This window comes from Siniperca chuatsi, linkage group LG13 (genome assembly GCF_020085105.1).
Source record: "Siniperca chuatsi isolate FFG_IHB_CAS linkage group LG13, ASM2008510v1, whole genome shotgun sequence".
In the NCBI taxonomy this organism is placed as follows: Eukaryota; Metazoa; Chordata; class Actinopteri; order Centrarchiformes; family Sinipercidae; genus Siniperca; species Siniperca chuatsi.
In genome coordinates, this window is record NC_058054.1 from 23,209,800 (window position 1) to 23,223,961 (window position 14,162).

A 14,162-nucleotide genomic window follows, 5' to 3' on the forward strand; every position below is an offset into this window, starting at 1 on the left:
AGCACATTGGTCACGCCAATCATATGCTAATCAGGTACTTAACAGTGATGAGGGAGGTGCAGCCAGAAAACAATAGGCCTGATTACTTATTACTGGGCCATCTTGGAAACAATTAGGTCAGTTTCAGGTGAAACTAGGCAGAGTAATCAGCAGATACTCAGGAAGACTCCTTCCTGAGGGCAGGGCTTAAGTAACACAGAGTAGCTTAAATTTCTGAGTTCCCGGTCCATTAATTGAGAATGATGGGATGGGAGCTGAAACGTCTTGTTTCTGAAAACAGTGTCCAGATGACTACGACTGAAACCTTTTCTACGATAGAACTCTCCTGGACGAATGAGGGACTACACCGTCTTATATTCTCCAAACATTATTTGCTCTGAAATCCCATTTAAAGGTGTTATTTAATATGGAAATTATACTTAATGACAGTATGTATATGCATGTAACTATAATTATCAATATCTTCATGTAGATGATAAAAATATACGTTTCTTGACATGTGCATTGTTGTGTGTCCCTTAGTCAAAATATGATATATATCTATTTGCTTGTGCTTGATAGTAAAGTGATAAAGCAACAGCTCACATTATTCTCACATTCTGCATATCTGTGATGTAGCATCAACATAAATGGCCTTAATAAGAGCAGTGCCATGACATCGATTATGTCCTGACCTTGAAATGTACTTCGCCGTTGGTGTTTTCATGCTCAGTGCATCACACAAGGCACAAAGGTGGAAGGACAGGTGAAATAAGATATGACAGCAGGAAGCAAAGTCATGGTATTTTAGTGAAGACTGGCTCTTTGACATTGAGAATAGACATCCATTGCGCAGGACTGTTTTCAGCATGCCATTGTTTGTTGCGTTGAAAGTTTGGTGATTCTACCCGTTAGCAAACCAAATATTCAACGGAAATGTGTAGCAACTAAGAAATAATACTGAGTAAAACACTTTCAATTAAACAGTCTCCAACCAGTATACACATTTAGATAGAAAATACAAATTACACCGATTACACATCATTACACATGATGATCCACTGTGGGGAAGTCATGTGCGACCAACACCAGGCTGCTGTAAAAAGACCACAGAAACTTCTGTGCTTTTGACACATTAAATTGGTTGGTTAAACAGCAGCTCTGTATTCTCCTGGTTTAGGTGTGACAACTGATACAGTTCACAATGAACAATCTTGAGACAATTACAGTTGTCTCCTTCCTATCCTCTCTCTCTCTCGTCTCTCCCCTCATCCAGCTGATCGTTCATCTCATCCAGATGTGTAATGTAACTGAGAGGATAATTGATCACCACATCCCATTGATTTATATTTCACTTCACCAAACACTTTTTTTTTTAAATGCACGTACTGCGTATGAACATGAATTGCAGATGCACTCGGATACACCCTCACGCACATGACCTAGCACTTAACGCTGATTTGTTAAGTGCTTTGTGGTTGCACCATTAAAATAGAGCCCTTAGAGTTGTGCCAAAGACTGAACAATATAGGAAAGAGTCCTGCATGTCACTGCTGATGATCCTGTCCCACACTGCTCAGAAGCTGCCGCACTTTCAGTCAAATCTAGTCCAAATATTTGAATGCTTTCCGCAAACACGAGGCATGTTTGACGCAAGCTTATCTTACAGCTGCAAGTCAATTTTGACCTCTGTGTCAAGTACGATAGGCCTACATAGCGGAGTCAAAGTCAGGTTACTTGCATAACTTATAAAACAAAGTGTACTATCAACTATGATGAGGATACTCTTTTGACCATTTTCCTGCATCTTGGGTTTGGTGATCAATACTGCAAAAAATTGGAATGCTCATACAATCCCGCACAATAGCGATCACTTGTACTCACTTTATTAATTAACTAAATCTGCTTGATGTACTTCAGAGACTTACTTCCAGTACTCCTCACTGGGGCTGGTCCTCTTGGTGCGGTTGACTACCTCGGACACCCCTGCTACCAGGCTTGTGGTAGCATTAGCCAGGCTGGCGTTGAGCTGGTGGCTGCTGCCCAGCACGCCGCTGCAGTCCGGTGTGTTCCAGGGGTTGTTGCAGTAGGTCCAGGGCAGCAAGTTTGTCATGGACATGAAAAAGTAGTAGAAGGCAATGCAAATGACAACGTTGTAATAGATCCCAATGTAGGTGGACACCACCATCATGCCATAGCCCACACCTGAAGGGAGAAAAAGACAGGATGGAGAAAAAAAAAGAGAAGAACATTAGAACTTGAACGTGAAGCAAATGGCAGGATTATACATGGTGGGTCACCATCATGCTAGAGGCTGCAGCCTTACGATAGAAGTACTAACTTTCTGTTTTGTCTGACAATAAACTGTAAGTTTGTCAACACACAAGCATTATGTAGTTGGGTAGATCCTCACTGCCCTGTTGCTAACACCTCCAATTTGGTCATAGCTGCATGTAGTCAGAAGCGGCAAGTTTTCATTTTCAATAAAAATAATAAATATTATATCAAATCCACCAAAGGTAATCTAACATGACAACAAGCTGCTGAGTATGGGTCTTTTATACCTCACACTCATGCGCTGAATCCTTAGATAACAACAGCTCTATGGCTCTTCTTCTGAGTCCTTACCATAAGTTACCTCTTAAAGCTGGATGACGGCAAAGATTGTAATCTTTCTGTATTGAGCTACTTCTGTGTTTGTTTGTTCACAAACACATATACACTAACCCTGACCTAACCCTTACCAAAAACCTAAAATAAGAAAAAAATAATAATTTTGTCCCCAAAAATGTATGTTTGTATGTGATTTATAAAAACACGCGAACACATTGACACTAACCTTTGAACATAGGGCTGATCTTCCACACTCCCAGACACCCCTGGCTGGCGAACTGACCGAAGGACAACTCGAGGAAGAAGAGGGGAATGCCGCAGAACACCAGCATTATGAAGTATGGTAACATGAAGGCACCTGGAGGGGAGAGACAATAGGACAGTCACTGCCTTGGTCTGTGTTCTAGGAAGACTCGAAGTTGCATATGAACAGTGTGAAGACATACAGTGGGACACAAAAAAGCATCTGAAAGTGAGAAAATAATATTATGAGATGTCCAATTTGTGTAACTTTCGTGCTTTTGTTACTGCTGATGTGAGGAAACTTTTGTGTTTGTCCAGACAAAAACATAGAAGCAGGGATGTGCAATGTCAGTTACATCCTATACTGTTGTCTGACAAAGATAATAAATACTGTACAGCTAGATGAGCATGATGAAGTTGGGGAAAGTGGAGGCACCCTCTGTAGGGCGCTACCAGACAAAGGAAATCAGACATTTTATCTAAACAATGTTAAGTATTTAAGGTGTGTTGGCTGATGTAACTGGCTGGGAAATAATAAAGTAAAATAATGTAAAGATATGATCTCTACCTACAAGATACATGAGTAAAATCCCATGTAAACAAGACAAATACACCACATGTTATCATTAAAAACATTGGTGCAATTAGAAACATGAAAATATATATACATATAGTAATGAGGTATAATACAGAACTAAAGAAAATGCCACAATATACTGTATATCGTACATACATTTCTGTGAGTTACATATTTACATGACAGTAATGTCAGTTGCTACACAAATGAGACGTGTCATGTGATGGGAAGAAATATAAAAAAAAATCTTAAAGGACATTGCAATCCGCAAAAAGAAATGAAAAAAATAAATAAAAATAAACCTCATCTGTCATAGTAACCTCCCCTGAGTGAGCAGAGAGGTCACTGCATGTGCAGCTGAGTCTGTTCAGTGGTGCGGCAATTCTCGGGTGGTTAAGACTGGACCAGAAACCAGACAGTCATCTATAAGCAACGTCTGTGTGTGTGTGTGTGTGTGTGTGTGTGTGTGTGTGTGTGTGTGTGAATGTGTGTGTGTGTCCGTATGAGTGTCCATATGCGAACTAGGTCAGTGCAACCAGCTGATATTGTACAATACGAAAACCTTATCGTTCAGTGTGCGATGCTGGTAAAGCCCAGCTCTCCTGTCTGCTCTGCACTGTTTGCAGCTGTGTCTGAGGCATGACATGTATGGCTTGCATATACTGAGTCCTTGTATGGGAATGTAGGTCTTCTACATGCATAACACTAATCCAGATATTTGCAGCGTAAACATATGAAGTGAAGTGGGCTAGAATCCAAAACAAACTGACAGAGTGTAGTTTGTTCTCATCATGTTCTTATGCCTTGAAAACAGTGGCTGCACAGCGAAAGCAGCACATCAGCGGAAGCAGCAAGCAGCAGCTGGATGCATTCTACGCACTCACACACATTTTGACAGCATTCACAGCCCAACAAACAATAATGTAGTTTTTATTGCTTAAAAAGGTGCTTTGGATTGGAAGTTATGCGATATAAAGTGTGAGCCGTAACGCGGCTGGTGAAGACAGCTGCACTGATTAAAATCGAAGGTTCAATCAAACAGACGTGAGACTATTAACTGTGAACACCTCAAATAGCAAATTATTATGCCAATAACATTAGACTAAATGACCCAATAAAGTCAGTTAGGTTGCATAATCAGATTTCCCTCTCATTCTAAACTGCATGAATACAACTAACACGTTTTTTTTGTTGCATGTATGAAAAAAGCAAAGGATTGACAGTCGAGTTTGAATTTATTGTTTCCCTCCTTAAACTGTTACATTTTGAAGTCACGCTAAAGTTGCTATTGCTACGTGACTTCTAGTTTACATAGTAGTTGATTGCTTTAGACAGCGAAAAAGATGTTTCCAAGCAACCATTTTACACATTACTAAAGTCTTCACTAACTGAGACTTTCCTTATGTTTCAATGCAGCAACCCGATGTAGTAAGTCAGTAGTTTGAAATCAGCTAGTAGAACCTCGGATATTACATACAAACTTAGTAAGGATTTACAAATAGCTGGTGCACATTTCCTATATATTCTACCCATGCACTCTTTGGGCTTGTTTTTACGTACTAGGTTTTGTGAGAGCTGTTGGGAGTCAATCATATACAGTGAACCAAAACATTACACTTGCTACAGTGGTTATGTCAAAAATATTGTTTAATGGAGCTTAAAATTCCAGACAGCTAGCTTCTGTTTGAAATGCGTAACTACAGTGTGTGTTGTGCTCTGAGTGCTGCCAAAACGCAGCCCGTGCAGACACGGTGTAATTCTTTCAGGATTCAACTTAATCATCCCCCTCCGAGAACTTCTTGTTCAAGGCAAGTGTGTATATAAAAATCCCAAAACAATAAAGCAACAAAACAAAATCTCAACGACAGGATGAAAACTTGGATCCTAAAGGTCCAATGGATGAATTAACCTCTCGATCTTTTGTATTACCTACACGCATTTCCCTGGTTACCAGCTAATCAGTTGGTTTGTTCTGTACAGTGTTTAGAATCATTCTCCAATTCAGTTCATCTTCCTTTCATGTTTTTATTAATGTACTTAAAGTACATAAACTGTACTCTACTCAATTTATGGGGTGTGCTATTGGCCAGCACTAACAAAGTCAACCACCAATAAATCAATAGAAATGAGCTAGGCTCTGCATTGAAATGCATACCTCCTCCATTTCTGTAGCAGAGGTAGGGAAACCTCCAGACATTGCCCAGGCCCACAGCATAGCCCACGCTGGTGAGGACAAACTCAATCTGGTTGCCCCAGTTCCCTCTCCGGGAGTTTTCATCCTTCGTCACTGGCTCGCCTGGAACAGCTCCGTTCTACAACAAAGACAGGGAGACAGACAGAGGTGGCTTCAGGTGACAGGAAAGCGAATGTGTTTCTGAGATAGCGCCGCTGCAGCAGGTTTAACAACTGCACTGGGAACGTTAAAACACACCTATTAGAAGAGCTTCCAGAAATACCTTATTTGCCCAAATGGGTGCATTTAAAGTATTATTTTCATCAGTATCCTGCAATGATGGTAAATAATAAACATCTTTGGGATGCATCTGGAGGTGAATTATTCATGCGCCACGCTCACACTTACAGTTTCCGCAAAATACTATCTCCTCTACCTCAAAGTCTAGCATAAGGTGGGCGCGCTGGAGCAGACAGTATGTAAAGTGAAATCAGCGCCTTAAGAACAGCCGATAAGCATTTGGTCTTGTCGTCCTGATTTCTGGCGTCTCCTCTCCTCTCCTCCCTCCCTCCATCACTCCATCTGCTGGCATCAGATGGTCCCTCTCTCCTGACCTCCTCCCTAACCTCAGCTGCGTATGTCTGTCTGTCTGTGTTTTTGTGGCCGCACGTGAAGACACTCGTGCTGTTGCAGAAAAATAAATACTGATCATTTTGATCATTTGTACACTCTTTTCGTAAAAGGTACTTGTAGAGAACTGTAAAGATAGATGACTTGACTTGCTGCAAACTGAAATTATGTAATGATCTTAGTTATTTTACGTAGATTTGATTTGCCATTCTGGCAATCCACAGTGACATGGGCAGGGTACCAGGGTCAGTACAGTGGAAATGTGATCATCACCTATTAAAATGGCAGAGGATAGAACAAATAAGATGGTATTTATGTGGAGTAAATCACACAGTTCTCCATGGGCATTTTTGAGGAGGTGGTTATGCTGCATAACTACAGGAATCATTGTTGTTATAATGTTAGCTGTTTAAAAATATGGTTTAAAAATAAGTTCAATTAAGGACATATGTGCATGTTAAAATCATATGTTACATCTTGATTAGCTAGAAGCCAGAGATTTAGCTGCACAGTTGAGAGCTGGTATTCTTCCTCAAACTATTGAAGTTGGCAGATTAAACTCGAATTACCACCAGTCAGGTTGCATATTACATCTGTGTCTGTCCAGACTCATATAATATATGGAGTGAATACTTGGAAGGAATTGAATAAAAGGTATAAAGTGCATTTTTTGGCTCTACATTGTTGAACTGATTAATGAAGGATTATCAAAGATGTATTGTCTAAACACGTACAGTACATGTCCAAGTACACATGTACTTGATTACTGTGTAAAGACGGATTCTTTTGGAGTACAGCTGCACAAAATGTGGTGCTTTTGTTTTCTCCTGGCATTTTTAGATGCGAAGCCTCTCTATGAGCTGTAGGTGAACCTCACTCATCAGCTAGGCGCGCTCCAATACGTTGTTTGTTTGCAGTCACGTGAGTCCGATGAAGCTCAAAATTCAGAATGAGGCAGGAAGTGAAAGGCAGAGTGGACGAGATGGAGGAAAGCCCGCACTGTGCTAGTTATTGTATACTCATTGTGTCGTCCCATCAGCGTGTGTGTGTGTGTGTGTGAAATCTGAAATCACCCAATTCATTCTTGAGTTATGGCCAAAAACATGTTTTAAGAGGTCACAGTGACCTTAACCTTTGACCACCAAATTCTTATCAGTCCATCCTTGTGTCCAAGTGGACATTTGTGCAAAACCTAATGCCTCCGACCACACAAAGTTTGTGTGAGCTGTGTGCTTTGGGTGAAGTGGAAAGGAAGCCCCATTTTCTTTTGTACTGTACAAACCCTGATGATTTAAGAGTTAATTTATTCATGAAATATTCTGGTGAATTGGAATTGTTGTTTAATTTTGACGTGTTTCAGTTTGCTGACTTTGCCTCAAAAGCCTGAAAAAAGAAGGCAAGATGGACTATTTAACTAGTATTTACTTTAGATTTTGATGAATTTTGTTTCAGTAAATAAAGATCAGATTGTGAAAGCTGGTTTTCTATTTTACTTACTCTATTTACTTTTTCATGTTTGAAAATGTAGATGCAGCACTCAGGCTCTGGCTTGTATGAATTTATGGTGTATTGTAAACCTATGCGGGCTAGGCACAATAATAAAAACTTCATTCATTCATGCTGCCTATGTTATCTGTGTATAGCAGAACCTGATTTTCAGAGGCTCAATGAATGAATAGCCTCACATTTTCAATAAGAAATGCTTCCAATCTGACAAAAATGTGAATACTGGTCATAGAAACACTCTTCTTCTTTGCAGCAAACTGTTAATTTTGCTTAAACGCTCAATTATTTCAAATCACTGTCCTGGGGATAGCATGTTGCTCAGACACAAAACAACACACACAAAAACACACACTAAGAACCACCCCTCCCAGATGAAGCCACTGCTTCGGACAGAGTGAGACATCTTGTTCATCAGCAAAAAAAAAAAAAAAAAAAGAAAAAAAGTCAACAGAAACAACCACGCAGCTAAAAACAACCTCCACATTTTGCTCCCATGGTGCTTTAGCTCAACTTTGAGGCAGCGCCACGCATGACTAATGAGAGAGAGAAACAAATATTAATGAGAGCGAGACAGAGAGAAAAATATCGGACAGCAAAACAGCAACAACCACATAAAACAAACAGCTGCCATGTTTTCCCCAAAGCTCCGTAGTCTGTCTTTGAGTCTGGCTGTGCTTGCATGTCAGGAGGGCAAAACACAGAGCATTTCTCCAGCATCCTTGACCTTTCTTTGTGCAGGAGTGGAGGCTGCAGGTGGGACGGACAGGAAGATCAGCAAACACGTGTTGTTGGTGAGGAGATGCTCAGAGTGAAACCACGGTCACAGCAGTGCGTGAGTAGAAACCCCCAGTAGTGAGCCCGTCATCGCAGCGGGTCGCGCATTACGGCGTCTCCGTCTGGAGTTGACTTTGGAAGGAAAAGGAGCGTCAGAGACACAGAGCTTGTGTGCAGCTGTGTGTGTTCCTGTTGCACCCGCCACTCGGCTGTACATCTCGTACATCTGACTTCCCTATCAGCAACCAGGTGTGTGCCATTTGAAGATAAACACACATGCATAAACACACAGGTTGACAGCTAGGCTCATGTCTACAACCTAACAGACAGAAAGGAGAGAAAACAGTGGGAATAACAATGACCCCTGAAACTTTGGTGTACGCGCTCTAAAACTGCACCTGGCATATTCTAGACAGGCACACAGTGTCGACTATATGGAGTTTAAATCCAGTGGCAAAGTGAGAATAATGAAATAATGAAAATAATCGTTAGTTGCAGCCCTAAATGTCATTATAAAATGATACAACATTAATTCAGTCACTGCAGGCAGCTGACTGATTTTTTTGGTAGAACAGTTACATTGTATTGCCTTATTATCCGCCAGGCGTAAGTGTTTGGTCGTGTGTGTGTGTGTGTGCATCTGTCCGCAGCTAATCTCGCATACTACTGGACCCATCAGCCTAATATTTTTTGTGCACATTTATGACTGTATGCTCAAGGACTTCTCGTGGTTGCAGTCATTCACAATTTTTGAAAAAACAATTTTATTGACTGCTCTGTTTTATATCGGCGTTGACTGCTGAGTCCTCACTCCTCCTAACGGTAAGTACGTTAGTTATAACAGTTAAGTTACGTTACGTACGTGACGTAAGTTAAATACGTTACCTAAGTTAACTAATATATATACGTAGATTAAAATAAGTCATCGTTGACTTTTGGTTTTACACACGAACAGTGATTTCCTGGGTGAAAGTCCTGTGTTTGTTTGACCCGTCAATCCACTGCGACCTCGTCCCTATGTGGACTTTGTTGCTCTTTATGTCAGCTGACATTTTTTCTTTATGACATTTGCGCATAAAATGACATGCAGACAACCTTTTATTTTACTGCATACTAAGTGCCAAATCTAAAAATCCACCCTAAAACAGAAACACCCTAAAAACACAACGATTTCTCCACCAACAACAGTCTCAATGGAATAGAAAGCAGCGCAGCTATCATGCTTCACATCTCTTATAACTTGAAAAGCTCTTGTTGTGTCATTACTGTTGATCCATCCAGCTACAGGTAGAGTATAAGCCACACATTCTCTGTAGGTTATAGAGCTGTTGTTTATGGGAAACTAGGTAAAGTAGAAGTGGACAAACAGACTGAGAAAACGTTTACAGTGCTTCAACTAAAAATAAATTGTAGTAAAACTGAACATCACAGACTGAAGATATTTAAAAGGTGTATGAGGGTTTGGGTTTAGAGCTTGAATCCACTAAAGATCCAGTAGAAATCAGAGCGGTATCAAACACCATATACTGGCTGAGCCCTCTAGGCAAACGTTGAACTTTGTGTTTTTCCTGACATCCCTCTCTCCCTTGACTGACCCCGATGTCTGCCTCTCTCTGCCCAGGTGTTGTAGCCTGTGGTGTTGGCTCCCGGGAGCCCCCTGGTCAGTTAGTCAGACAGACAGACAGACAGACACTCCTCTCTCCATATTTCTCCATCCCTCAATTTCTCTGTCATGTGCTTCTCTGGGACCATCTGGGCTTTATATAAGACCACACATGCTCCCCCCCATCTCTCCTTCTATTTAGTTTGCGACTTTGCTCTCTTTCCAAGGTCTCTTTCGAATCACAGAGTTGACTTATTATAGTCCTGTTGCTGCTTCAGGACTATAATAAAATTAAGAAAAGAAGCAGCCTGTTACACAGATTTAGCGCAAGACATGTTGATTTTGGTGACAGATTTGTGAGTTGAGGACTTAGTAATCTGGGACAACATTTCACAATGATTTACGAGTACTGCTTACAAGCAGATCTTAAATGGTGCCACGTCACGTTTCACAGATAAATGTTGCTCTCAACTTGCAGATAAATAAAAGTCTGACAGGGCTCTCGCATGTTTGTGCATGGGTTGCAAGTATGCTGTTTGTTTTCATTAGCAAAGCATGTCAAGGTGAGCGCGAGGAAATGACCTAATGTTGCAAATTGCTGCTTCACTGCTTGGAAAAAGCAAGAACAATGGTGACAGAAAAATTGCCATATAATTTGAAGCAGTTAAGTTGCTGTAAGTTGACAGAAACAGCAACTCCTATAACCAAAATAAATAAATGTGATTTGCTCCTTACAACTACTACTGCATCCCTGTCGACTGAAAATGATAACTATGGGACTGATATGTTAGTCACTGCTGATTCTATATGAAAATAGCTAACGTTTTGAAAAGTGATTTAAAAGATGTCATTGATTCAGCAAACCACACATCCTCGGGCAGGTAGTTCCAGAGCCGAGGGGCCTTGACTGCAAAAGCATTATCAATATCAGCAATATCACACCCAGGTTTCTGGCTGCAAGTTTGACATTTGAAGACATGGATTCAAGATGTTTCTGTACAATCATGATGGACTTTGGGGGACCGAAGAGAATTATTTCAGATTTACTTTCATTTAGCTGGAGAATGTTTTGGGACATCCAGCACTTAATTTCTGACAGACAGGATTGAAGATGATTAAAACTGCCTTCATCACTGGTTTTTAATGGGACATAAATGTGTGTGTCATCTGCATAACAATGGTACTGGATTTTGTGTTTAGTTATGATCTGTCCCAGTGGCAGCATGTATATACTGAACAACAAGGGGCCAAGGATGGACCTTGGGGAACACCACAGGTCAGAGGGGCCACAGAAGAGGAAGCATTACCCATGACCACTGAGAAAGTCCTGTTTGATAAATAGGATTTAAACAATTTTAGAGCAGTGTCCCCGATGCCAACCCACTTTTCAAGGTGGTCCAGTAGGATGGAGTGATCCATAGTATCAAATTGCAGAGCTCAAATCCAGAAGAATTAAAATCGAACAATCACCAGTATCAGCTGTAAGTAAAAGGCCGTTTGTCACTTTGATAAGAGCAGATTTGGTGCTATAATGTGCACGGAAATCTGATTGAAATTTGTCAAAGATGCCATAAGTATTCATAAAAGTCAAGTCTAAGTAAACAGTCTTCTCTTTTGATAAAAATGGCAATTTAGAAATGGGTCTAAACTATTTTAAATCTGCAGGGTCAAGGATCGGTTTCTTAAGAAGTGGCTGCACTACGGCATGCTTAAGGCAGTAGTGCCAGTTTGCCAGTGGAAAGCTTTTAATGTAAAGCAGCAACAGCGGGAAAGGTTTGGTTTGCACTAGTAGTAAATCAACACAGCTGTGATATGGCTGAAAGCGATCACTAAACAGTAAAATAAGGCAGATATCTGAAAGTACAAACAGGAACACTAAACTCCAAACCATTAAGATTCAGGTAGAAGCTACAAAAGTACTGAGAGCTAATCACATACAGACTTTTAAAAACATTTTATGTCATCATGGTTTGGCATGGCACAGCTAAAGAAGACGGCCATGGAAAAACCCTATTAGATACAGAATACTTATCTGATGCTGTCATTCAATGTCAAATAACACAATTTAAGAGGAACATTGGTATTCAAATGGGTAATTTGTGTCTGCACAATTTGACAGGTTGCATCGTTCAACATTTTGCTATTTGACAGCTCAGAAATGACAGTGTGACAGGAACTGTGATTAGCTGACTGCTCTGCTCCATCACCAAATAACTAAAAATATGGTAGATAGGTAGGGTTATGTTCATTTGGGCACACCTTTTCTTGTACTAAAATATTGTATTGGTTCAACTTTGTCTCCTTATAATAATAAGCAAGCTGCTACTGTACATTTAGCACAAACAGTACATCCTTGCTGGCAGCAGTATGGTGATTCACTATTCTGTAATCATAGTCTCACAGGTTGGAGACCAATAGCCTGTCAAACAGTCGTTGACAAAATCCCTAACTCTTCTCTCTGCTAAGCTGAGTTTGAAAAGGCTGCCAGCTCAGTGCCTAAAATGTGAATGCAAAGAGAAACGCTGATCTGTGTTGTGCAGGCTCAGACTGGAAGTGACATTAGGTGGGATCAGTGCGATTTACCCAAAAATGTGTCACTCTACAAAGGCCCGCAGGTGTAATGTGAAGGGAATAAATACTCAACCGTTCGTAGGTGGTGAGGTTGAATGCATAACCCTTCAAAAACTACTGTTGAGTTTCCCTTAAGCTATGCTCACAAATTCTAACTGCTCTGATGGAGCTGCTCACTGACAACAAGCAGACTGTAGTTGTCCCTGCCGTAACTGTGTGAAAATGTATGAATGTGCAACAGAGCATTGCTGAAAGAAGAAGCAAGAAAAGCTTACTAGTACTCAACAGACAGTAACATACAGAAGTGTAATGCATTCACTTGAGAGAAAAAATCCTGCTGTTTTTCTGAATTAACTAGATACCTCAAAATCCTGCAGAAGCTGTCATTTAGCTCGATTTCATGGAAGCAAATGTCCCACCTGTTTAGTTTAATCCAGTTTTATTTTAGTTTGGGTTTGAGACATTGGGAGATAGGCTACACCTGTCTTTAAGTAATCCAGTATTTTTAGCCCGATTGTCTCTTAAGTCACCACATAGCCTGAATGCACTTCAGATGCATCATCTTATATCCATGAAGCATGCCATATCGGTTCAACTGATCCTGGGTCCTGAGGTGCAAAGTCGACAAACAATAACAATACCATCTATATTACTCAGGTGCGTAGGTTTGAGCTAAACTGTAGTAGGGACACAACAATGTGATTTCTGTAAGCCCCACAACGAAGCAAGTGGCATTTGTCCTCTGAAATGAGTAAATTAGGGTTTGTGTGTGTAGGTGCGGCGCTGTCCATAGTACTGAAACAGAGCGAGGAGATTGACACAGACAGACAGACAGACAGACAGAACACGTCACTTAGTTTGGTTTCTTAGCCTGCTTACTTTTCATAGTTGTAAATAGAACTTCTGGCCCTAATTCCATTTTCCCCCATTGTAGCAGCGATCCACAGACAGAAGGGAAACGACAGGGAAATGAAGGGACAGTCAATGGGAGAGAGAGAGAGAGAAACTGCTGTTTCTACAAGCCTCCCCCTGCTGATTCTGAGTGATTATTGTGAATGCTCTGATTAATAAATGTAAATAAAAAATGCTTTGTTTGTGACAGTTTAGTTTTAACAGCTAGCACCTAGGCGTTGTCCAATGGGCTCCATTGTGCCCATTGGACAACGCCTAGGTGTGGATTTTTCATGACTTTTTCTCTCCCCCTGACCCGCCGGAACAGCACCCTCTCTGTGTTCCGGGCCCTCCTGATTTACAAATCAAGCACTGGATTTAACCATGTAATAGCCTCAGAAAGGCTAAATAACAACAACATAAGGGTGTGTGTCCTTATAGGCCTAGCGTTTTTCAGAAAAGAGCTGGCAGGGCGCTGGGGAGCGCTCGGATGAGGCGCTTGTGCAGTGCTCTCTATCTCTTTCTCTAATTTGACAAAGCCTCTGGGAGGGCACAGCAGAATTATCTAATATGACTTCACTCCAAACATAATGTGAACGAGT

General features: G+C 40.9%; 1 protein-coding gene across 5 annotated transcripts in view; it reads right to left on the reverse strand.

The window, feature by feature from the left end:
• The window catches only part of slc6a9 (solute carrier family 6 member 9), a 79,247-nt gene that overhangs the window by 16,508 nt on the left and 48,577 nt on the right, over window positions 1-14,162 (reverse strand). For all 5 annotated transcript variants that reach the window (XM_044219420.1, XM_044219423.1, XM_044219421.1 and 2 more), the window contains 3 exons: window positions 5,568-5,724; window positions 2,819-2,950; window positions 1,908-2,184 (listed from right to left, as the gene is read on the reverse strand). In XM_044219420.1, the coding sequence (XP_044075355.1) occupies window positions 1,908-2,184; window positions 2,819-2,950; window positions 5,568-5,724 (566 nt within the window). The remainder of the gene's footprint in view (window positions 1-1,907; window positions 2,185-2,818; window positions 2,951-5,567; window positions 5,725-14,162) is intronic.